General features: G+C 36.7%; 2 protein-coding genes across 14 annotated transcripts; both read right to left on the bottom strand.

The window, feature by feature from the left end:
- Positions 1-12,145: 12,145 nt before the first annotated feature.
- Positions 12,146-16,230, bottom strand: LOC107951896 (uncharacterized). 3 transcript variants are annotated; one of them, XM_016887067.2, is made up of 5 exons: positions 16,079-16,230; positions 13,978-15,072; positions 12,699-13,477; positions 12,555-12,611; positions 12,146-12,477 (listed from the first exon to the last, which is right to left on the bottom strand). In XM_016887067.2, the coding sequence occupies exons 2-5, from the start codon at positions 14,921-14,923 to the stop codon at positions 12,202-12,204; spliced, it is 2,058 nt and encodes a 685-aa protein (XP_016742556.1). In that variant the 5' UTR covers positions 14,924-15,072; positions 16,079-16,230; the 3' UTR covers positions 12,146-12,201. The 3 variants fall into 3 exon arrangements, with proteins under 3 accessions (XP_016742556.1, XP_016742555.1, XP_040942322.1); XM_016887066.2 differs by lacking the exon at positions 16,079-16,230 and adding an exon at positions 15,925-16,064; XM_041086388.1 differs by lacking the exon at positions 16,079-16,230 and adding an exon at positions 15,930-16,052.
- A 599-nt stretch (positions 16,231-16,829) lies between these two features.
- LOC107951897 (protein MLN51 homolog) lies at positions 16,830-24,045 on the bottom strand. 11 transcript variants are annotated; one of them, XR_001698656.2, is made up of 12 exons: positions 23,205-24,045; positions 21,570-21,672; positions 21,248-21,450; positions 20,359-21,149; positions 19,754-19,868; positions 19,244-19,366; positions 18,566-18,621; positions 18,406-18,463; positions 18,224-18,294; positions 18,042-18,142; positions 17,244-17,395; positions 16,830-17,144 (listed from the first exon to the last, which is right to left on the bottom strand). XR_001698656.2 is itself a non-coding variant. In XM_016887068.2 (10 exons), exons 1-9 carry the CDS (start codon positions 23,732-23,734, stop codon positions 18,267-18,269), a joined length of 2,007 nt encoding a protein of 668 aa, XP_016742557.1. In that variant the 5' UTR covers positions 23,735-24,045; the 3' UTR covers positions 16,830-17,144; positions 18,224-18,266. The 11 variants fall into 11 exon arrangements, 1 of the variants encoding a protein (XP_016742557.1); XR_005908971.1 differs by having other exon boundaries at positions 17,244-17,332; XR_005908972.1 differs by having other exon boundaries at positions 16,830-17,117; positions 17,244-17,332.
- Positions 24,046-25,600: the final 1,555 nt, after the last annotated feature.

Raw genomic sequence — 25,600 nt, 5'->3', positions numbered from 1 at the left:
ACCTCTTTGGCTACAGGTTCAAACTTTCCACAACGGTTTGAATCCCTCAACTAGACAAATGATCGACGCAGCTGCTAGTGGAACTATTAATAATAAGACACCTGAAGAGGCTTATGAGTTCATAGAAGAGATGTCACTGAATAATTATAAATGGCAAGTCATGAGGACAAAGTCGAAAAAAGAATCCGGCATTTTTAAAGTTGATTCGGTTGCTATGCTTTCAAATCAGGTAGAACTTTTGAATCAAAAAATTGATGGTTTACTTGGTTCTACGCAGGTTCATCCAGTAATGCAGTGCGATGCAAGTGGAGGTGGAACGAGCAATTCAGAATATTCACCCTACGGGCCTAACATGGAGAACGAGTAAATGAATTATATGGGTAATAATCCTCGACTTCAAAATAATCCTTACAGTAACACTTACAATACAGGTTGGAGGAACCACCCAAATTTCTCATAGGGAGGCCAAGGAAATCAAAGACCACCACCCTCTCCAAGCTTCCAACAACAACCTTACCAGCAAGAGAAAAAGCTGAACCTTGAGGAGCTGATGAAAAAGTTTATTTCAGTAGCAAAAACTAGTTTTTAGAATACTGAAACTGCACTTAAAAATCAGCAAGCATCAATTCAAGGGCTCGAGAATCAAATAGGACAGCTAGCTAAGATGATTTTAGAGAGACCACCAGGGACTCTACCTAGCAACACCAAACCCAATCTAAAAGAGCACGTGAAAGTAGTTACCCTAAGGAGTGGGAAGGTGTTAGCTGAATCCTAAAAGAAGTTGCCTCAAGAAGCTGATAAAAAAGAGGAAGAGTGGGTAAAACCTGAAATAAGTAAAAAACCAGTATTAAAGGAATATAAACCACCAATCCCGTATCCAGGAAAGCTGAAGAAAGACCGTATGGATGCACAATTTGGTAAATTTCTTGAACTTTTTAAATAGCTACATATTAACTTACCTTTTTTTGAAGCTATCTCGGAGATGCCTACATATGCAAAATTTTTGAAAGAGCTTAACAAGGAGTGCTCGGCTATACTCTAAAATAAACTGCCAACCAAATTGAAAGATCCAGGAAGTTTTACTATTCTCTACTTAATTGGTAGTTTAAATTTTGAGAATGCACTAGTTGATTTAGGCGCTAGCATTAATTTGATGCCCTACAAAATGTTCGAGCAACTTGGCCTTGGGGAACCAAAACCTACTAGGATGAGTCTTCAACTAGCTGACAGATCTGTTAAATATCCTAGGGGTATTATCGAGGATGTACTCAAAAAAGTAGATAAATTCATATTTCTTGTTGATTTTGTTATGCATGACATGGATAAAGATGTTGAGGTGTCTTTAATTTTAGGTTGCCCATTTTTAGCTATTGTTAAGGCTGTTATTGATGTGGGTGACGGTAAACTTATGCTTAGGGTAGGTGATGAAGAAATTATTTTTAAAATTTATGATGCCATGAGATTTTCAAGGGAACAAGATGATTCCTGTTATTTTATTGATTCTATTGATTATGCTATTCAAGATTCTTTATAGGAAATCGTACATAAGGACACGTTGGAACTGTATCTTGCCCAAGGAGAGGAGGTTAATGATGATGATTCTGTGATAGGTAAGATAAAAGCTGAATTAAATTCCAATAAGCCTTCACTGAGACAGAAGAGCTATGAGGGTATTGAGGTAAACAATGAATTAAAATTAAAATTGGAATTAAAGCAACTACCAAATCACTTAGAATATGCGTTTTTTGGAAATAATTCCACATTACCAGTGATTATTGCTTCAGATTTGCAGCCAACCGAAAAGGATGAGTTACTCCAAGTATTGAAAGAGCACAAAAAAGCCATAGCTTGGAAGATTTCTGACATAAGAGGGATCCGCCCTTCTTTTTGCACACATAAAATTTTAATGGAAGATGAATATAAACCTTGTGTGCAAGCACAAAGGAGACTGAATCCTAACATGAAAAAAGTTGTAAAATCCGAGGTAATTAAACTTCTAGATGCTGGAATTATTTATCCTATTTTTGACAGTTCTTGGGTGAGCCCTGTGCAGGTTGTTCCTAAGAAAGGAGGCATGACTTTTATGGCCAATGAGAAGAACGAATTAATTCCAATGTAAGCAGTCACGGGATGGAGAGTTTGTATTGCCTATAGGAAATTGAACGATGCCACAAGAAAAGATCACTTTCCCTTACCGTTCATTGATCATATGTTAGAAAGATTATCTGGGCATATGTATTATTGCTTCCTAGATAGACTCTCTGGTTATTTCAAAATCCCAATAGCTCTTGAGGACCAAGAGAAAATGACATTTACATGTCTATACGATACGTTTGCTTATCGATAAATGCCTTTTGGATTATGTAATACTCCTGCTACTTTTCAGCGATGCATGTTGGCCATTTTTGATGAACTCGTGGAAGACATTATGGAGGTATTTATGGATGACTTCTTGATATTCGGTAACTCTTTCCATCTTTGCCTTGAAAGTTTAAAACGAGTTCTAATGAGATGTAAGGAAATGAACCTTGTACTGAATTGAGAAAAATGTCACTTCATGGTTCGTGAAGGGATTGTGTTAGGCCACAATTTCTAGCAAGGGAATCGAGGTTGACAGAGTGAAAGTAGAAACTATTGAGAAATTACCTACCCCTAGTTCACTTAAGGCTATTCGAAGCTTTTTGGGTCATGCTGGATTTTATAAAAGATTTATTAAAGATTTCTCTAAAATAGCTAAGCCTTTAACGAATTTACTAGAAAAAGATGTGCCTTTCAATTTCAGTCAGGAATGTTTAGAAGCATTTAATATGCTTAAAGATATATTAATTAATGCTCCAATTGTAGCTGCACCTGACTGGAATTTACCCTTTGAATGTAAGTGATTTTGCAGTGGGTGCGGTTCTTGGACAGTGGAAAGACAAGCACTTTCAACTGATCTGTTATGCTAGCAAAACATTGACAGCCGCACAAGAATTATACGACGATTGAGAAAGAATTGTTGGCTGTGGTTTTTGCATTCGATAAATTTAGACCATATTTAATGTTATCTAAAGTTGTTGTTTACACTGACCATTCAGCTCTTCGATACCTCCTTACAAAAACAGATGCAAAACCTCGACTAATAAAATGGATTTTATTGTTGCAGGAATTCAAATTAGAAATTCAAGATAAGAAGGGAGCAGAAAATCTTGCAGCAGATCATCTATCTAGATTAGAAAACCCACATCTCAATGAGCTTGATGAACATGAGATAAATGACTCGTTCCCTGAAGAACAACTTTTTGCTATATCTGACTCTGAGGAACCTTGGTTCGCAGACATTGCAAATTATTTAGCTGCTAACTTTACACCGAAAGGGCTGACACATCAGCAAAAGAAACGTTTCTTTACTGATGTGAAAAACTACTTTTGGGAAGATCCTTTTTTTTCGTATATGTGCAGATCAAGTCATTAGAAGATGCGTTATAAATTCAGAATCAATTAGAATCTTGGAACATTGCCACTCAAGACCGATTGGAGGACATTACAGTTGAACTAGAACCGCACATAAAACACTCGAATCAAGTTTTTATTGGCCCACACTATTCAAAGACGCCAACAGGTATGTTACTTCTTGTGATAAATGCCAACGAACAGGTAATATATGTTACTTCTTGTGATAAATGCAAACGAACAGGTAATATCTCTAAATATGACGAAATGCCTCAAACGTACTTGCTTTCATGTGAAATATTTACTTCATGGGTCCATTCCCTAGCTCATTTGGGAATAAATACATCTTAGTAGCCGTTGATTATATGTCTAAAAGGGTGGAAGCCCAAACCTTACCTACTAATGATGCTAGAGTGGTGGTGAGGTTCCTTAAGAAACTATTCTCTCGATTTAGAACACCTAGAGCAATTATCAGTGATAGGGGTACTCATTTCTGTAATGCTCAATTTGATAAAACCCTTAAGAAATATGGAGTTTACCATAGAACAGCTACCCCTTACCATCCTCAAACTAATGGACAAGTCGAAGTCACAAATCGAGAGCTTAAACGTATCCTAGAAAAGACTGTAGAGTTAAATAGGAAGGATTGGGCAAAGAAAATAGATGATGTTTTATGGGCCTATAGAACTACTTTTAAGACCCCCATAGGAACATCCCTTTACGGACTTGTTTATGGAAAGAGTTGTCATTTACCATTTGAACTAGAACATAAAGCATTTTGGGGTATTAAATTTCTTAACTTTGATCCCAAACTCGCAGGTGAAAAGAGATTGATGCAGCTGAACGAGTTAGATGAATGGTGAACTAATGCATATGAGAATTCACAATTATACAAGGAAACAACGAAGTGCCACCATGATGCTCGTTTAAAGCAATACAAGCAATTTGAAGTTGGAGACCTTGTCCTACTATATAACTCGAGGATCAAATTGTTTCCTGGGAAGCTTAAATTACGACGGTCAGCTCCTTTCGTAGTCCAAACTATCTTTTCATATGGCACAGTAGAGGTAAGCCACCCAACCCAAGGCACTTTCTAGGTGAATGGACATCGTCTTAAACGTTATAACGGTGAGATTTTAAAGATAATGGAGAGGAGCTACGGCTCTGTGAACCTGCCTAAACATACCCACAAGGTAAAGTCGAGCTAAGACTCTAAATAAGCGCTCCTTGGGAGGCAACCCGAACACTAACCCCACTAAGTAACTTTAGTTTGTTTTTCCATTTTTGTTTTATATAATCTAACTGCAGGTATTCTTGGCACACACGGCCTAGCACATGGGCGTGTCCTAGGCCGTGGGATCACCACGGGTAGGAGACACGGGCATGTCCAGGGCTGTGCTAAAACAGGACAAACATTTTCCCCAAGACAGGATGACACACGGGCTACGATAAATAGTCGCGGCCGTACGATACAGCTTTGTATACCACGTGGCTAAAGGACACGGGAGTGTCCCAGACCGTGGTGAAACTACACTTTAATTCCCCAAAAAATTAGCAGAGGCACGGCTTGCGTTAAATCACCACGGCAGTGCGAGGCAGCCGTGGAAGTCATACAATTATGAACACGGGCGTGCTTGAGGCCGTGTGGGAACTTGCACAAACAACTGAAACTTTCAACAAGTCAAAATACAACACGGGCTGATGCCACGGTCGTGACCGAAAGCCTTGTTCAATCCTGATTACTACCCACGGGCGTGTTGGACCTACTATGGGCGTGGGAGAAGCGAGTGAATCACCACATGGCTGTACAATACGGCTATGTGGGACACACGGGCGTGTCCACAGGCCATGTGCAATACTGACTTAAATCATCAGATCATAAGCACAAGCCATGAACACGGGCATGTTGGACCTACCACGGGCGTAGGAGAAGTGAACGAACATGCACACAGTCGTGCGACGCAGTCGTGCGCACCACACGGGCGTGTCTAAGGGACCGTGTGTGACATTGACTTAAAATTTCACGAAAAACACGGGCTAGGAGCACACCACACGGTAATGGGCCACAGCCGTGTGGCCTAAAACGGGGCTTGCACGACCGTGGCCCCCCTTTTATTCCCCTCCCCTAACCCTAATTTCCCCCCATTCCTATAAAAATTCACTATTCACCCATCTTCTTCCTTCCACTATTCCCCCATCTTTCTCAACTAGCCCTTTCTCTTTCTCCATATTTTTTTTCTTTCTCATTTCTTTTCCCTTTCTTTTCTTTCCTACTTCCCCTTCTCTGGTCTTTTTCCCCTTTCTCCTTCCCCTCCACTGACCATAGTCGCCCCAAGCCGATCCAACACCACCTATGTCCACTCCGGTCACCCCTATCGGTTTTCAGTTCTTTCCCCTCTTCTTTTATTTTTATTTGTTATTAATACTCTTATTTCCATTATTATTTTTTTTCTTGTTACTTTGTTACTTCTCATTAGCTTTACTATTGGTTTATTGCTTATTATCATCCAATGTTTCTTTCTAAATTTTCCTTTTTTTCATTTTGACTTTGATTTAGTATTGGACTATTTTAGTTGATTTGTGTTGCTGGTTGTTTTTATCTTCTTTCAACAGTATCATGCCTATAGTTGTTTTAGTTGATTTTTTGTTTCATTCTGATCATTATTCATATTAATTATTCATTTCTAAAGGTAGTATTTCATTTAAGTAATATCATTAGTAGTGTAGTCAAAAGTGTTGAGCCCCACTCAGAGTTTTATTTTTTAGCATATCTACTTTATGATTAGTTTGTCCGGTTGATTTATTTCATCGGTTTTGGCAGATATCATGACGAACACAAGAGACAAGAAAACTTTCATCCCCGCTTCTAAAAAGCGAAAAGGATCAGGTGCGACCTCCTCGGGTCCCACGACTGAGATACTCCATCCATTCCTCCAATTCCCACCAAGGCCCCAGGAGGAATTGTTTCAGATTCTACGTGTCTGACCCCTTGGTGTAGGCCGATGCATCAATTGGGCCTCATTAGATTAGGTCCACCTAGCTGATTCGGTTTGAGCCCTCCTCACTACTGCTCCGTGGGACTGCTTCTTTGACATTATTGAGCCGACGTACCTAGAACTCACTTTAGAACTTTGCTCAACCTTTCAGTTACAGACGGTTATGACAAAGTGCAATGACCCAGGCACAGTCTAATTCCATCTTGGTGGTCTTGTACGGTAATTGAGTGTCCCAGAATTTGGAGTTGCCTTGGGACTTTATACGGACGAATTCATGGAGGCCGAAAATTTTCACCATCTCCACCATCACATCCACTACGCCCCCTTCTCTTGTTGGGCCGCCCTCAGACCTACCACTGGCATCTATGATCCCAGCCACTCCAAAGCGTCGGCTCTCTTTCCAGCATTGCGTCACCTCTACGCCCTTTTAGCCCACACCTTAACAGGGCGACGATAGAGCACTGGCATTGTTAACACTCACAACATATACTTTCTATGGAGCATGAGGCAAGGGCATATTTTTGATCTCACATACTTTATCGCCCTTTCCTTTCACCATTAGACCGAATGACACTGAAAGGGAGTCATCAGCATTGGCCCTTACATGACTCAACTAGCTTGATACTTTGGGCTCCTAAACATATCAGCACAGTCCTCATCGCTTACACTTGTCGGCCAGATGTCCCGATAAGGTATCCAAAGTATGCTCTATATGAGGATGATAGAGCGTCGTCGTGGGTTCGGTCCTCCTCAATACCGACTAGCACAAGCTATCGATGAGGATGACCTCGAGGATATTCCTGAAGATATCTCTTCATTTCATGAGGACCCACCTACTCAGCCACCGCCGAGTCACCGACCAGTTCATGCGGCTGCTTCATTAACAGAAATTTCTACCCACCTGTATCGGTTTGAGCAATATTGCACTCAGAGATTCGACGACATAGAGGCGACTCAGCAGCAGATTTGTCAACATTTCCACATTTCGCCTCTAGCACCACCACCTCAAGATCCAGCTACCGACAAGGACTTTTGAGTCCATTTATTTCTACTTTATTTTTCTTTTCCTTTTGTTTTTATTTTTCTTTTATTTTTATTTCTATTTCCAATTTTCATGTTTTAGAAAGACTTTAATTGGGATATTTTGAATATCTCAATTTTATGGTTGTTTCTCTATGAGTAACCATAATGACCCCATTAATATAACACCCTAAACCATTACTGATGATATCGCAGTTTCAATAGGTTCATTCAATTGGTGCTACTCGGGAATACACAAACAATCCTATGGGGATAGCTAATTCACGACTGCCATGTCCTGCTCGACCACGACCATAGCCACCACGACACCTCCCACCACGATAACCTCTTCGCTGGGCGCTATGATTGTGGAGTCCAACCTCTACCACCACCTTCACCTCTGTCTACATGTCACATACACATTACTTCCAATGTCTCTAAACCCGCTTCCGCTCTTTCAAGGACTACATCCAAATTCAGGGCAGTTTCACTTTTCCCCTCTTCTATGATATTATGCTTATGTTGTCATCATCTATCTTTGTACATTAAGGGTAATGTACATCTTAAGTGTGGGGAGGTTAGTCATATCATTATCAGAAAACCCCTGAATTTTGTCTAATCCCCAAGTATTTTTTTTCATGTAACTATTAGAATGAATTTTGATTAATTCATGATTTTTATTGATATTTTTGGATCAAAACATAGGTAATTGTGCATTGATCATCTAGCTTTAAGGAAGTAGAGAATCAACCATGATAAGTTGACTTTTGAGTATTAAAATTGCTAAGTTGTTTCCCTAAATTAAGGTATTATCTTGAAATTCTAAGTTTACAGGATTGACATCAAATACCCATAATTTTCGCTAGATTTTGAGCCTTTTAGAGCATATATCTCCATTGCTCACTTATTTTATTGATTATGAGTGTGTCAACATTGATTTTCTATTCTAGAACTTGCATCGATCATACATGTCGAGACCACACCTTTGATTTGATATACTAAAATGATAAAGGCACTTAGGTTTTAAACCATTTACCTTGTAAAAAGCCTACCCATATAACTGACCCTTAGTGAACCTCTTTGAGCCTTAACCATTATTTCTTGATTTTCCCCTTAATGTTAACCCACAACTTAACCCTTTTTGATTCATTAAGAATTTCTCCCTTTTTATTGACTCCTTTTTATCAAGATTTGATTTGATTAGTTAACTAACTATGTTCATTCATTCCAGTTGTTGAATTATTTCTTATTATGTACTTTCCATTATTTCACTTGTTCTTATTCTTATTTTAAAAAAAAAGCTTGGATAAGTTAAAGTTATTATATTGAGGGAAAGCTTATTTCATCTTAGAAAGTTTTATTTCTGGTACTTGTTTGTAATTCAGCAATTAGCTTTATTCTTCTAAGTTGGGTAACTTATTAAATTAATCTAGATTCTAACCCTCTTTTTCAGCCTTTATCCACACATTTAACCCAAGCCCCATTACAACCCTGTTAAAGACCTTTTGATTCTTATATCATCTCATTTATAGTGGTGGAGATTTGATTTTCATGCAAGCCTATGGTAATAACTTTTCATGTCTGACTATTGAGTGCTTAATTATTAAACCTTAAACACTTCGAGTGATTTGAGTGAATCTTTAGTGAGGATGTCAACTCTTGTCAATTTGGAATTAAAGGTGATTACTTAGATAAAGGGGGATACCTATGATTTTATGATTAAAATGCTCAACTTGGATTGTTTGAAACTTTTATGTTCTTTTAGTTGAATTCTCAATGTGTGATTATCTGTAGATTACTTCGAAACATTATTGATGAGAATTATAAGTTAAAAAGAATTCATTTTAATAATGAGTTGAGAATTTTTCTTGAGGACAAGCAAATGCTTAAATATGGGGATATTTGATAAACCATAATATATACATATTTTTACCCCATGCTTGGCATATTTTTGGAAGGATTATCATAAGATTTAATGAATTTGATGCTCTTAATCCTTTAATTTCATGTTTTATACTCAGGAAAGCTTAGGATAGCAAAAAGAGCAAGAAACGGGCCAAAAAGGGACAAATTGAGCTTAATTCAGTGTTTCACACGGCCTAGGCATTTCCATACGGGTAACCACACACCCGTGTGTGACACACGAGTAGTTAACATGCCCGTGTGTCATGGCCATGTCGACATTAAACCAAGCCAGAATTGCATACGGCCTGAGCACCTTCACACAGGCGTGGCACACGGCCGTGTCCCTGTCAAGCACAAGTCTAATTCTATTCGGAAAAGGCTAATTTTGAGCTATTTTGGGCATTCCAAAGTCTATAAAAAGACCCTAAAGGTGGATCAAAGGGGACACGTAGAGTAGAAGGCAGAAAATACTCAATGACAACCATCGGAATCAGCTCGAAAGTAAGATCTACTTCAAGACTGAAGATCTCCATTCAATTTCCTTAGAAGTTCTTTGGGTTTCTTTATGTTTTGTTATTTTCCCAATTTTGAGATGTTTTCCTCTATTGTTATGAGCTAAATTCCCTAAATACCTAGGGAAGTTGAAACCTAAGACGGATCTTATTACTATTTGAATTATATGATAAATACTTGTTCTTATTCTTAATTGTGAGATTTAATCCTTATTTTAATATTTAAGGATATTAATTCAGGTTTTGATGTGCTTATTTAGTGGAGCAAAAGTCCCTATTTAAGAGTAGATCCTCCATAATTAAACGGAGTTGCATGCAATCCTAAAGACAGGACGACATAAATCTGCCGGATTAGAGTCAAATCTAATAAGGGAATTCATAGGTCGAGTTAATGCGACAATAGGGGTTTTAATTAGAAAGAGATTTCAATTAATCAACCTAGAGTCAGTTGTTTTTAGTCTCGAGAGAGATAATAACATAAATCAGGGATTTCTACGGATTGAGTCAAGTGAATAAATTGTCTAATTCAGAAGTAATAAGTGAAGTCTAGGTGGATTCTTCCTTGGGTATTGTTTTCTCCATCGGTTTTCCAAGGAATATTTTCCAACTTTTATTTCTGTCTCGTTCTTAGTTAATTAGATAATTAAGTTTAGTTTAGAAAACATCCCTTTAATTCTTAGGTTAGATAATAAAAAGATAGTAATTACTAGTACTTTAAGTCCTTGTGGATACGATATTTCCGGTCTCACCTTAACTATACTACTGCTCGATAGGTGCGCTTGCCTTAGTCGAATTTTTAGTTAGTTTAGCGACCATCATTTGCAATAGTATATTTTTTCAACAATCACACCTGGAAGTTGTTACGCACAGCTACTTTGGATGAAACGAATGTTGTCTAATTATGGTGTTCCAACTAATGTTCTGACAACATATTGTGATAATACCAACACAATCAACATTTCTTAAAATCTAGTGTTACATTCACAAACTAAGCATATTAATATAAGACGCCTTTGTAAGGGTAGCCCACTTGACAATTTGCCTAAAAAGGGAATATAGTATCTATTTGTTGCTTATTTAATGGTTGTTGCTACATGATGATGATGGTTGTTGCTTTCTTATTTCTTTGGTAGGTTTTAATTTATTTTCTCATGTTGATATTTCAAACACTCTTTTTCTTGCTTTGGTGGATGAGATTGATCATTTATTTATGAATTCAGTTTGCTCTTCAAAGCTTTATACTCCATGCTTATGATAATATGAACACTTTCGTGATAATGTGATACTCAAAGTATGCATGTTGAATGGGGTGGTTTCTATTTGAAGCATGGTGGTATGACTAGGGGGAGACATTTACTAGTTTTGTACAATGATAACTTTGCAATGGTTTTATGATAACCATTTGCTAAAAGGATTTGTCAAAATGTCAAAAGGAGATATTGTTAGGAACTTTAGCCGGTTATCCCATGTTTCATTATTTGTTCAAACATCAAATAGAATAGCAATTTAGGACAAACAAAGTATGTCTTTGTTTGTTGGCATTTGTGACTTGCACGATTTTTTTTGAATGGTATCTAAACAACAAATGATTGATGGTTCATGCAACAAAGCAACCCTTACATTTGATGATTTATTCTTATCCTTCAGTCGAATTTTGGAGAGTGAATGAGTAATTTTAAATGGTTTAAAATATTAACCTTACCCATAAAGTTTTGAATTAGTTTAAAATTTCTTGGTGTTGAAGCTAGATTTCGAAAATTAAAAAGGAGATGTTTTTGTAGAGAAAGTCAATTTCGCTACTCTATCGCACTATGTTGTGTGCTTGTTGAGTGCTTCAAGTTGAGTATTTACCTATCTTTGCTTTGTATTTTTGCACTTGTGTTAGACGTTTCTTAATTTATATTATTTGTAAGTGAGGATTTTTGAGTGAATGATGTAACAATTAAGCTCATTATTGGCTACAATTATTCATGGTTGTAAGGGTAAGTTGAGTTTTACCTAATAAGTTATCTGGATCAAGTGTTGAATAAAATCATTCACATAAGGTTTCACAAAGTACGATTGTTGTATCTTAAATGCGTTAACAAATATCGAGTCTTGCTCTATTTCTTATGTTGCAACATCTATTAAAACCTCTATTGGAAACACTTAAAAAACCGAAAGTTTTTACAAAATCACATTAAAAATAATGTTATTTTTTATGCTTCCACTTTAAAACTATATTAAAATGAATCCTGGTTGAATGAAACCATTTTCAGTTCTAATACAAAAAGGGAGAAATTAGAGAAATCAATCAAATGAATTAGATTGGGGAATCTTCAGTATTTTGCATTGATTCAAAAACCAATTAAAGAACGAGAGGAAGCAACTTGGCGTCTCATACACCTGGTTAAAACCTCTACCAATCTCCCGTACATATGCCGCTTCAGATACCGTTTTCCTACCTGTTTACGTCCGTCCTTCCCCATTTGCTTCCTTGCTGTCGGGTTTTTCAGCATATACCTCAGATTTTCAGCAAGGAGCCAGTTGCCTGCACGGCCCATTGGGTGAAATAGCCCACTCACGTTCTGCTCCACTATCTCTTTTGTGCCCCCACCATCCGTGCCTAACACCTGTTCCCATACATTAATACTATGTGTTTCAATTTGTCCCCTAAAATAAACAACGAAATCAGACATAATTGTCTTACCGGAACACCAAATGCCATTGCTTCAACAGTCACTCTGCCAAATGTTTCTCCTACTCCCTGCACATTATTAACATAACAAAAATTGAGCGCACATCTATACTAATTTACTTCCAACACTAAAACATCCATCAACAAGCTATCCACCTGGGAGTTCATCACGTAAACATCTGCTGCTGCATATAGTGATGAGACACGTGTAGTTGCCGGAGTCCAGAGTACGGACTCTGACAACTTTGGATGCTGAGACAAGAACCGTAGAATTGCTTCAACATAAGGTACCTTGTTGCTTTTAGATCCAACAGAACCGATGAGGATTTTTACAGCTTGTTCCTGTTTTCTTCTGCTGTCAAACACCAAATTTGTACAAGATGCATCAGCATTGCATGATTTTTTAACCAAACCTCTTAAATGATGTTTTCTAGCCAAGGCTGACTCATCTAGCCTTATATCCAATGTTTTTTTAACTTGAGAACCAGTTCCCAGAGGATCCTGATCAATCATAAGGTTTACTGACTCAAGTAGCAAGAGTTGGCCCTTTCCAGCATTTATGCTACTTAGAGACATCACAAGCATATCACTATCTTTCAAACCCATCTCTTTTCTTACTGCATCTCGTAATAACCGCCTTTTCTCGATCATCTTTTCTGGGCTAGCCAATGGAGTGTTTAGAGAACAAGGGATTCCAGCAACAAAAGCCAGCTCATCATTAACAGCAAGTGGAACAATAGAAGGCTGAGATCTCAACTTGATATTTTCTTCTTGACACCAGTTAAGCCACTGTTTACTCTGCAATTCAGATAAGAACATAAGCATTTTCACCCGGTGTAGAACATGCTTTGACCGGTCAAAGTATTCCCTTCTGTTTTCCATAATCCACCAAGCGATTTGACTTCCTCCAGCTGGGAAATGAGCTATATATTGATCTGAAACCAACACATTGCATCTACATTACACCACTCTTAGGTATAAGGGAAATGACAATGAGACATAAGTTCAAGAGACCGACAAAAACCAATAAAAAAGTCCATGGAAGAGTATCATCTCAAGCCTTAGAAACATGGCATACCGTATCATCTAACTAAAGGCATGCGTATTGTTTACTATATTTTCTAAAGAAATAAAAGATGATCACCTTTTCTAGGAAGGCCTGAACAAGGCATATGGCTATCGATAATAAACAGCAATATTGCAAAATTATTGAAACAGAAATCGATTTTCCTTTTGGATCATGTTATGATATGCAAATTTAGTGTAAAGATGAATCATTAATCATAATGGAAGCATTATTACACACAAGATATGGCATAATAATGTCAACTTTCTTGCTAAATGAGAAGGCACTATGCAGATCTTCATATCTGCAGAAGCAATTACTCGGTTTTGAAGGAAAAACATAAACAATTTTCCAATAAATAACTCTCACCAGTCCATGAAGCACAGACTGCTGATCCTGCAATCACAAGGTCTGCCTTCATAGCAGTTTTGAAGCTAAAATCTGCTCTATCTTCAATGACTTTGATCCTTCTCCTTGCAAGTTCAGACATCAGTCCTCCCTTCTTACTTAGAACCACAGCAGTTATAGTGGCTCCACAGCTCAAAAGCTCTGTTGCCAACTCCATCATTGAAATGGGAGCCCCGGTCATGGATAGTTCGTGAAATACCAACACTAATCTTCTAGACCTAACAAAGTGAGCAAAGTCCCCCTTGCTATCACATGTTCCAAACCGCTTTTCAGGGCTCCACTCCAAAACCCTGTCCTCCAATGGCCCAAATGGACCAACAATTGATCCATAAGTAGAATTTTTCAGCAGAAATGCCTGTTCTTGCCCCTCGGCGTCACCATTTTCCATGTTCATTGTTGCCTTCGGTTTAACATGCATCTTGTGCAAACTAAATCTAGCTCTTTGACTCCTTTTCTTCCTAGATGAAATGTTATTTCCCTTTGCCAAAATCACATCAAACTTTCTGTCACTATAGACCTGAGGTTTATTAGTTCCATTTCTCACTGCCACTAAACTGTCATCAGCAAGCAAATCTCGTCGTGTGTTCAGTTCAGGATCCACAAGCTTATTTCTTGGATCACCACTGAAACCCAAAAATTCCTCTTTGTTATCACCGTGAGCCCACCAGGATTGGACAAAAAACCCAAGATAAGCCCAAAAGGCAATCAAAAGCAGCAAATACACTGAGCGGTTGCTCCTAAACCACTGAATGCCACCAGTACCATTTCTAGCTTCTTTTCTTGGAGTCCAGCTTGAAATCAATCTCCGAAATGTAGGAAAATTCCTTGGGGTTGATCTTCCTGATAAACTGGACTTAAAACCACCTTGCCTTAGTGACGATGCTCCCTTGCTGACACTTTCCTCCATGAGCTTACGACAATAGTAAATTGCTGAGAAGGTAAATCAACATTCTTCAACTATTAGCTAATACCAAAAACACACAGAACCTAAAGGCCAATACTGTCCTAGCTCCAAATGCTCAAAGCACCTTCTTCTACAACTTTCTAAACTCAAACCTGCATTAATGAATAAACTCCAGGTTTGATATTCTTCAGACAACAGCATCAACATCTAATAACGTGTGAAAAGTAAAAAATATGGTTGCATCAATTTTACTCTAAGAGCATCGAATAGGGTATATATCCGAAACCAGTATGTTCAATTTTTTTCTGAAGTTTACGGAAGATCTATAAAGGCTTATATCCGATGTCCGCATATGCGCTACACACAGGTACCCTTTCAAAAATAATGAAGAATCTAAGCAATGTATAGGTAGGTAAGAAAACAGAAAGGAAAAAGATACATAAACCAACAGCCTGGGATTAGTTTAGCAAATTAAAGCCGTCTGAGACGACAGTTAATAAATACTACCAGAAGATTGGAAAGCAAAATTTGGGTTCGTTTGATTTTTTTTTTTTCCTTTTCCTAGCATTTATCAACAACTAAACCATTAAACTAAAAAAAAGCCACGTTAAACTTTCAAAAATACCCTCAGATTCGAAGGAAACCTCAAGTTTAGATACAACCAAAGAAGATCACAAGACTACATTCTTTGGATGATCAGAATATTTCATATGTTCACTCAGCAACCAAACAGTTCTTGGGAAACAAAAGAAGTGCAAAAACCGAAGAAAAAAGAAAGATCTTCAAATTGCATTACGTTCACATCTTCTTGACAACCAAACACATGTAGCGAACTTAGTGTAAAAAAAAATAAAAGTAAAAATAAAACCTAGTAAAGCAAAATCAAGAAACCAACTAATCAAACTTTTAACTGTGATAGGAGATTAAGAACAGCAAAAACAGAGCACTATAGCTAACGATCACATCTCTTAAGCATAAACGTAAAACAAATAAAGCATGCTTACGATACAAGATTCAAAGACAATGCAGAGATTATCCTTTCTTTTTTCTCGATTTTGATCTCTGTTCTTGATTGATCTCAGCTTGCATTAAAGAAAATATTAGAGAGTGGAAGAGTGAAAATAGTTGGAATTTTATTTTTATTTTTTTTAAACGGACCTGCTAAACGGGCTTTGTAAACAAAAACTTTTGAAGATTGGCTGTTGGCGGGTAGGATGGGGATTGTTCTAGCGTAAACAGCTGCATGCTCCTTCGTGTTCTGGCAATTTTAGGAGAGCGTTTGATAAAAAAGGATGTTCGACTTGGGTGGCAACAATTACGCTTTTTTTTTTTTATTTCCTCCCACTTATGGTTCCATGATCATTTTTTACTTTTTACAATTCATTTAATTTTAATTTAGATTACTTAGATGTTTTATAATGTTGTATAAAAATGAAAAAAGTGAAAATTAGATTTGTATAATTTAAAATGTAACAAGTTTTATAATGAGAAATAAAATAATTTTAGCCGAATCGATTTATATGTCATCTAATATTATCAATAAAATGAAAATAACTACCAATCCCTCTAATCAAATGTAGATACAATGGAATCAACATTCCAGCTAAGTGAAGGGCATAATTTAATAGAACAAAACGTCAACATAAACCATTTCTATATTTTAAAATTATGTTAAACAAGTTTGAAAAAGGCAGATTACTTAAAGCACATCCAATACAGGAGGGAGAGCACAAGAGATCAGATGACTCACTCATCAACCACTTTATGACTCAATCTAAAGCTATACATATATATATGCTACAATGCTAATCACATTTCACAACATCCAAGAGATATCATCAGCTAAGCTTGCCCTGTTACGTATGTACAACCAAACTCAATACAGAAAAACAAGGAGAAGCTTTGAAAATAATGCTTCAAAACCAACTTAGCACCCCCATTTAACTGATTAAATTAAATGATCCACTGCTCAAATAATACAAAGTAAGAAACACAAATACCAAAACCATCTATGCTCCACCAACACCAGACTTAACTCATCAACAAGCAGCCAAGTAAGCTTCACCAAACACAAATATCAACACCATCTATGCATATAATAATAATAATCTAAAATTCGCCAACCAAACAGCTGCTGCACAACAATTCTTGTTCATACTTTTATGGGGAAGCCAGCGTAAATTTCTCACAAGCTTCACTAGAAAAATCAAGCCACAAGAAAAACCTGTTTGAGAAACATTAACGGCAATTTTAGTAATATTTGCACTGTAACTAAGAGCAGAAAAATACATTTTTTTTACTAATATATCATATATATTCATACCGCACATTTAAACGAGGGAATGCTACCCGTCAAGCCACAATAAGATTCTTAAACTGAATGTAGCATGACCAGGCGTTTGTCATATATAACTGCCAGAAAGAAATTGCAAGACTGTGTGATTTTAGCTTATGAGAATCACTGAACAAGGACATCTACAATCAATGGGTGAAAAATAAATATTGTGAATAATAACATACTGAATCGGAACTCCTTTAAGATCAAATGCCTAGAAAAAACGTCCAAAGTGCCTGAAAACAATGGGCCACCAAGGCCAAGTTCTCTAAAATGCCACCAACATATCCATAGATTGTCTTTATTGCTTAAGACCTTGACCTTTGCCAATTACCAAAGATATGGTCTCTTTTTAAGGCTTAATAACCAAATACACCCTCAACTTAAATAACAAATGCAATTAAGCCTCCAATCTTTTTAATGTGTACATAAGATTATAAATCTTCTATTTTTCTGTAATTACAACTGTAAAATTTTAAATTAATTAAAAAAGTCCAAAAGGAACAACCATTAAGTTGTTCTATAACTTAAGTTGTTTTATAAAAGGTCTAGTTGGAATAATGGAAGAATTATTACGACTTGCCACATGCTAGCAACAGTGTCAAACAATAATGTTAGCCTTCCCTCTTTTGGCTACTTCAACTGGACTTTTTCATTGATTTTAAAAATTTCTGCTAGTTCAATTGCCCCATGCCTATTTATGACGTGAAACAATTACTCAAGAACTAATGACTTTCTTCTAAAGAGAATGAACTTTTAAATCCAAAACAGAATAAGCAGCACTACCTAGGGATGAAGTCTGATTACCTACAATATCCTGGAACAAATTGTGGCCCAAAGTGGTCCAGGTCAAAAGCTGGAGACCACAAAGGGCCCGAAAGAAAGGCCTGCCCACCAAGTAATTCACAAATAAGAAATTCCAAACATCCACAAAGATAATAAAAGACTTTAATCACAAAATTTTTAACCTTTATCAGTTTATTGCGACAGGCTCCATCTTAAATGAGTAAATCACTTGCTAAAGCTCATCTCGGAGTATCTGCATGTAAACGAAGGGTAAGACATTAAAACGTTTATATATTAGAAGATAGAAACAGAGTGAAATTGTTTTTCACCAATCCATGGTAAAAGCTTAAGAGTTTCAACTTGCCTGCGAGGCTGCTTATTTGGGTTATTTTGTCGTTGCCCAAATTCATCACTCACAGCCTCTGCATAAGAGACATTCTTGATTAACCACTAAAATAAGGAACGGCAAAAGAAAATGTTAAAAGATCCAGCAAACCTAAGATAAACAAAAAAGGGCTGCTTACCAGGTCTTTGTGATGGCTTCCATTCACTATTTGGTTTGTTAGAATTTTTTTCTTTGCTGCAAAAGGAGATTAAATATTATCAAAACAGTCCGTAAGCAACAAGAATAACCACATGTGACTTGTTAATAGAATAAAACACAATAAAGCAATACTGTCTGTCACCTCAACTCCCTCAAACCCTCCCCCCAATCATGTAGAAAATGTGATACATTTATCATCAAATATACCATAAAACATAACAAAATAAAGGTAAATACATCAGTAGGCAATTAAAGAGATAAAATAATATGAACATCAAGCCAACAGACTCTTTTAGACATCTTTCAAAAATTATTTTCTGATTTGCAGTTAATCTATGTAAAAAAAGCCGATAGTGCAATGATACAATCAAGATTTAATATACAGAACCATACAAATTCAACTCAACTTAATCATGTCTTAATCCTAATAAAGGGGTTTCCTGCAAAGACATTCCCACTAGATCCCAATACTAAATAGGATACCCAATATTTCCCTCCCATTCAACACTGACAACAAAAAGGAAAATGTTCAATGCTCCTAGATCCCAATACTAATTAGGATGCTTAATATTTTCCTCCCATTATGGCAACCCGAGGAAAACAAAATAGTCAAGGCTATTAAAATCAACCTGAGGAAAACCAAAATCATATTACTAACCTTGAGGATCCTGTTGAAGATGTCTGTCCAGAGGTACGAGCATGATAAGCCCCATCAACAGTGATATAAGGTGAACAATATGTTGCCCCTAAAGCCCCAGCGGCACTTGTAAGTACTGGTAACCTAAACAAGAACACAAGCATAGTTAATGCTTTTAGATAAACAGATAAATATATAAGAATTACAAGAATGAAAGCAACCAATTGAGAGAGAGAGAGATAGCGCTGCTTTGGTATTATGTCCATGGTCAAACCAATTCCAACCTTAACCTTTCACTAGTCAAAATCATTATAACCGCAAAAGGCTTTACATGAAATGTGGTGAGTGTAAAAGCAGCCTTACAATGTGCAAAGTAATGTTTCATTATGGAGAGGTAACTTCCTCCATGAGAAAACCAATTGGCCAGATACTGAATTAACCAACAACTCATTTCTCAAAGAAAACCAGATGTAATCCACACACACACACACACACAGAATATATATATACAGGGCTAGAGTGTTATTGTACCACGTCATTTCTGAATTTCCCAAACCAAGTTGTGGCTGGGCAACATATCCAGGAAATGCCATGCCAACAGCAGGAACACTGAGGCCACCAGGGTGCTGACCCCCAAATTGCATAACTGCATAACAATGATTTAGAAGAAGAAACAATAAACATTGAGAAGTTCAGCTTATAAAAAATTTAATACAAGGAACTACGAAAGCATAGCCAAGAGAAAATATAAAATAATAGAATTAAATCTAATCAACTCAGTAGATAAAAGCTATTCTCTAGCACCCACCCCATAAATTAACAGTGAAGACAAATGAAGTCAAACAAACTCCAACCTCTCGCAAATCCAGAAATCCCTAATCAAAACAAACTATGATCAGGAGGTAAAAGTTCATTTGTTATTTAGCCAAAAGGCCATTGAAAATAATGGGATGAAAACTACTCTGATATTTACTAAAGCATTTTATTTAATCCTTACAAAAATTCAAGAAAAAGGGTGCCCAGGATTTAGTATGCACTTTTCCAAGTACGACAATTTCCCCATATTACAATTTACCTATTAGAGTAGATTAGTTTATCCAGATAAATTAAAAAACTAAAAATATGAAAAGCTTTACCTGGCAAAAAGGCAGGAAAGTTTTTATCGCCATGGCCGACAGCCATAGTCCCTGTTGGTCCCATAACCTGAGCTCCACTGTACAGAAAAGAGCCTCTTCCAGCCCCTTGAACACAGCTTTTTCCCTTGCTCACCAAGGGTTTACTTGTTTCTGAAGATTCAACCTCTCCAGATTCATAGGAATTGACTGACGTAGCTGTCTTGGGTGGAGACGAAGCTTGAGGCATACCAGTATGCTGGCCCAGCTGCTGAGCAGCCCCTTGCACAGAGTACCCTTGAACAGGATTTCTCTGAACAGCAATGATTTGGTTCTGAGGAGGAGCTGGCTGACAAGCCTTCAATCCTGGGATAGCTACAACTCTACCCTGTACCCTGGACTGAGTGGGTTTGCTAGTATTACCCAATGAAGATCCAGAAGGTACCATCTGCATATTGGTCAAAGGCTTAGCAGAAGCAGACAAGCTGGGATCATCAATATAAAGCTTTGCCATGCTGAGAGAATCAACCACATTCTTCCCTCGTAATGAATTAGATTGTGAAGCAGAAAAATTCTCATCTGTAACAGAAGGGCAAAGATTCCCGCTCACACTTTCAGCATGTACATCTTTCTTCTGAGTTAAAGCAGTGTCTTTGTTGGAAGACGCCGCTGGATAAAAAGGTGGGGAAGCAGAACTCAAGCTTGACGCAAATATATGTTTCGGATTAGGATCTGATACAGTACCGGCATTTGTTGCGAGGGTGGAAGCTCTACCTGAATTGGCTTGTGATGTTTTCTCAAGAGGCTTTCCAGACCTGAAACATTTAACTCATTCAATGTCAATCAAACCTGTCATGGAAGGAAGAGATGGAAAATTGTAGGGGGGAAAGAGCACATGATTATGAATACTCACAGTCTGCCCTGTATTGGAGGTGCTTGACTGCTGATTTTCATATTAGGTTCATAACTCCTAGGTCCTCTCCCTCTCACCACCTTTGGAGCCATATTCTGGCGGTTGTTTTTCCCAAATGCTTTGGACCCACTTCCTCTACGATAACCACGATCTGGTCCACGATTTTTACTCTGAGCTCGATACCTACCTCTAGAAGATCTTCCCTGAGTGCAGAAGAAAAAACATGTCAGTAAGGGAAAAAAATAAGATTAAACGAGATTGAGAAGGAAAAGAAGCACCAATGAAGGCAAGTAGATTATCTACAAATCTACTAAATCGTTACCTCTTCATAATGCTTTTCTTGCAAAGTCATCTCCTCAAACTTGTCATGTCCCCATTTCCTATCATCCTTGGATTCCCACAAATTCCTTCCACAACGTGTTCGCCTAAATTGGACAAATCAAGTTGATACACAACTTTATTAACATTTATAGCAACTTGAAGGAAATGGGCAGGACAAGGACATGGTAATACAAACCTTGACGCTTAAAGATATACCATAATACGTATTACCAATGAAAGCAGAGTCCTAAATCTATGTACCTTTCCACCATTAGTACCAACCTGTACTGCTCATACTGATTGGTACAAGATTTTTCTTTCAAATTTTCTTTTAATCTTTTCTCTTATTGTATTCTTTTTATCAACTCCTAATGCTTTCCCTTTCATGTTCAGTTCTATTATTTTCATAATTTCATCCTAAAATAATACATGTTCATTAGATCACAATAATTACTAATTTTTTATATTTATTTGAGGTTCCAAAATTTTCTGATGTTAAATGTTTATCATTTTTAAAATCTATATCTGCATATAAACATATAGATGCATGTAATGGAAGAGTATTTGTATGTTTATATATTTTATTAAAAATATTAAATAACATTGGAAAACCTGAAATAAAGCAGCATTTATATGTACGAATACTAACAGTCCCATTAACAAGGCCAACAGTTAAATTATACACCAAGTCTTTACAAAATATGCACATAGACTATGCATGCAGTCAGCCTTTACGCTCACACCCACATATATCAATGGTAAACAAATTAGAAAAATCGATATAAATACAGATTTAGACCAGAAAAAGCTTATGTTCTTAAAACCTCATAGTTGTCAAAGTACTGACAATATAGAAAAAGAAAAAATATAAGTTCAGAATTACTAGCAACTTCATATAGTAGTCATAAGCAGTCATAAGTTATAATGTCATCAAATAAAACAAGGTAACAATCTGAGCCTAAGTTTTGACCACATAATGTTATATTTGCTATAATATTGGGCTGCTCAGTTTTTTATAACAGAGGTCCAGATCAACTACCCCATTCCCAGATCAAAACAGGTACCTTTTAAGATCTTAAGGTGAATGAACAATTAAAGCAAAAAAAAAAAAAAAAGATTCAAGGGCATCTAGATTGTGACATTTCAAGTCCTCACTCCTCAACCCAAATGTTAAAACTACGAACTAAAGTTTTATCAACATTCATGCATGCTTAGAAGTGCAGGTAAGCAGCAGCTCCCATACAGGTTAAAACCTTCGAATTTCTTAAACCTGACTAATCATAGACCAAATCAAAATTCAAGATAACAGAATATAAGAAAAGCAGCATAGGAGCATAAACATCATAGGTGTCAAAAACCTAATATTAACACATTTGTTATCAAAATGTAACACTAGTCAAGAGTATAAAAATTTTAATTTCCATTATCCGCATAGAGAAGGTAGGGCAAGTGAGCATTCCAATTTCAATCATTAAACAGAAGAAGCTACAATAGGCATAACAGACAATCCACATAGAAAATTCACCATATACCTTTCCGTAAATTGATATTTACTACTTAATTAGTTAAACAGCTATAAAAAAAGAAAAAAAAAAGAAAATTGGAACCTATAAAGAGAAAAAATGAAGCTTAATACCTATGACGACCGCCAACGTTGTCTCGAAATCTATCATCGTGCATATAAAACAACCCAGCAGTGGGCACAGCAAAGGGCTCATTCTCCTTCTTTTCCTCTCCATGTTCCTCTCCAATGTGATTATTATCAATGCCCAGTCCTTCATCCACATTTCCATTCTCCACAACCGCTTCCTTCACATCGTCTCCAGTTATCTTCACATTGCCTCGCACTTCTACTTTACCAACTTCATCTATCTCCTCTTCATCAATTTCTTCTTCCTCCTCCTCGTATTCATCATAAACTTCTTCGACTTCTTCTAAGTCCAATTCTTCTACGCCATCATCGTAATCTGCAGCACCGCCCTGACCGTCGGATTCATCGGAACGAATCACAGACCTTCGATCCATCCTCGCCTCAGCATTATTCTCTTCGTCCCTTTCTCCTTCGTCATCGTCACTGGCCGCCTCCCTCCTCCGCATTGCCAGAGAACGCTTCACCTCCTCTGGATCACTCTCGTATTCCACCTCCTCTACTCCCGTAGTAGCCATCACTTTATCGGAAAACAAATACCAAGTCGCTAAAACTTCCAAAAATATTCAAAAATAAAGAAGAAGCAATCTTTGCAACGAAGCAAAAAAAAAAACAATTCAAAGCCAATCGTCTAAAAAATAGAAGAGAATCAAAACCCTGGAGCCTTGAAATTGAAGGGAAAAATATTAGGGTTATTTATTTTCATGGGATAGGGCTAGCGGTATTTAGGAAGAAGAAAAACCCTAGATAGTTATATATTATTATTGTTGTTGTAAAATATGGGGATTTTTGCATAATAAAATTGAATGGAGCAAGGAGTTTGCTTTGAAATATGAAACTTTATTTTCTAATTTTTGGGTTAGGGAAAGATACTGGCAGGGACATTTTAGGAAATTAATTAAAAGTGAGTGGTAAGATTGGAGTCGGATTCTGATACGGACGTGAGGTGTTTGTTAAAAGGCAGATTGATGATTGGGAACCAATGGGGTTTTGCCACGTTTGCATATGAAATTGAGTTATCTACTCTGTTTCTAAGTTGGCAGCAAGTGTCAACCGAGCTACCACCGTATTTTGTTGTAATAATAATTTACCATGGTCATAGGTAGGGTGAAGTCAGAAAATTTTTTTAGGGAGGTCGGATGAAATTTTAATTTTTTATAGTTTATATTTTTATAATTTATAAATAATTAAATTAAATTTTTATAATTTTAGGGGGGTAAAGTGTAATTTTACCTTTATTAATTTAAATTTATTAAAAAATTTCAAGGGCATAAAATGTAATTTTCCCTTTTAGGGGGCCGGGGCCCATGCCAGCCCCCTGGCTACGCCCTTGGTCATAGGGTATTTGAGAATACAGATTTTGGCATTTTGGTAATGAGTTCAACCCAAACCACCAATGCTCCTTAATCTTAGTTAAATTCAAACCGAAAATTAAGCAAGTTTGGGATTTTTTAAATAAAATAAAAAAAAGTAAAGTACATCAAGAGTCACTCAATTTTGATCTCAATAATAAAACAGTCAACTCAACTTTCAAGAAATAACAAATCAGTAACTAATGTTATTGAAAAGTGACAAATCAGTCACCCATTAACATTTTCCGTTATAAGCCTAATGGGACAAGTGACATGGCCAGTTAACTAGCTGATATGGCCAACTAACTTGCTACATTGGATGAGGAGTCAAACAATTTAAGGTTTGGATGGGTTTAGAGGGAAAAAAAAAGAAAAGATGAATTAGGGATTAAGGAAAAGAAAGAAAATATCAATTGGGATTAAGAAGAAGAAAAGAAAATCGATTGGGATTAACATTTTAGGGTTTAGTGTTGGATGATTGAAACTTTTAGGATAAGGGTAAGATTGAATGATTTAAGGTTAAAGGATTAATATTTTGGGTTTCAAGTTTAGGGAGAAAGAAGACCACAAAAGATATCAATGGGTAGGGTTTAGGGCCACAACTGTTAATAGAAGAGAAGCAGACAATGTTTTAGCATCCACTATAACGGGTAAGTTTCTATATTTAGTTTATGATTTTTTAGATTTAGAGGGATTTGGGTTTAAGGTTTTCTAAATTTCTTTGTTGAAAAATGTTGCATTTGCATAGGGTTTATGCACTGTGTATGTTTATTGTTTGTATTAAAGTGTATGCCAGATTTTGATTTCTCTGGTTATTAAAGTGTATGGTAGGTTTGGATACTTTTAAAGTTATGTTCTACCATGTGCATATAGATAGCCTTAGGAAAGAGACAAATCAGTTCCTATTTGACAAATCACTTCAAAAGTTTAGGTTACATACAATTCAAAACTATGTATGTCATTAAATTATTTGAAAGTTTTTATTTAGGTTACATATAATTCAAATATGACAAATTAGTTCCTAGTTGTCAA

The sequence above is a fragment of the Gossypium hirsutum genome, chromosome A02 (genome assembly GCF_007990345.1).
Source record: "Gossypium hirsutum isolate 1008001.06 chromosome A02, Gossypium_hirsutum_v2.1, whole genome shotgun sequence".
Taxonomy (NCBI): Eukaryota; Viridiplantae; Streptophyta; class Magnoliopsida; order Malvales; family Malvaceae; genus Gossypium; species Gossypium hirsutum.
Note: the sequence above shows the minus strand (reverse complement) of the source record. Positions and strands in the feature narration are given on the sequence as shown.

What these genes read in the sequence shown, in the direction of transcription:
- LOC107951896 (XM_016887067.2), bottom strand. Translation starts at nt 14,923, where the DNA reads ATGGAGGAAAGTGTCAGCAAGGGAGCATCGTCACTAAGGCAAGGTGGT. An exon ending in AGTCTGTGCTTCATGGACTG is followed by an intron (nt 13,478 to 13,977) that starts GTGAGAGTTATT and finishes TGTTGGTTTCAG; the next exon opens with ATCAATATATAGCTCATTTC. An exon ending in CAATGGCATTTGGTGTTCCG is followed by an intron (nt 12,478 to 12,554) that starts GTAAGACAATTA and finishes GTATGGGAACAG; the next exon opens with GTGTTAGGCACGGATGGTGG.
- LOC107951897 (XM_016887068.2), bottom strand. Translation starts at nt 23,734, where the DNA reads ATGGCTACTACGGGAGTAGAGGAGGTGGAATACGAGAGTGATCCAGAG. An exon ending in TCTTCAACAGGATCCTCAAG is followed by an intron (nt 18,622 to 19,243) that starts GTTAGTAATATG and finishes CTCCTTTTGCAG; the next exon opens with CAAAGAAAAAAATTCTAACA. An exon ending in GAAGCCATCACAAAGACCTG is followed by an intron (nt 18,464 to 18,565) that starts GTAAGCAGCCCT and finishes TCTCTTATGCAG; the next exon opens with AGGCTGTGAGTGATGAATTT.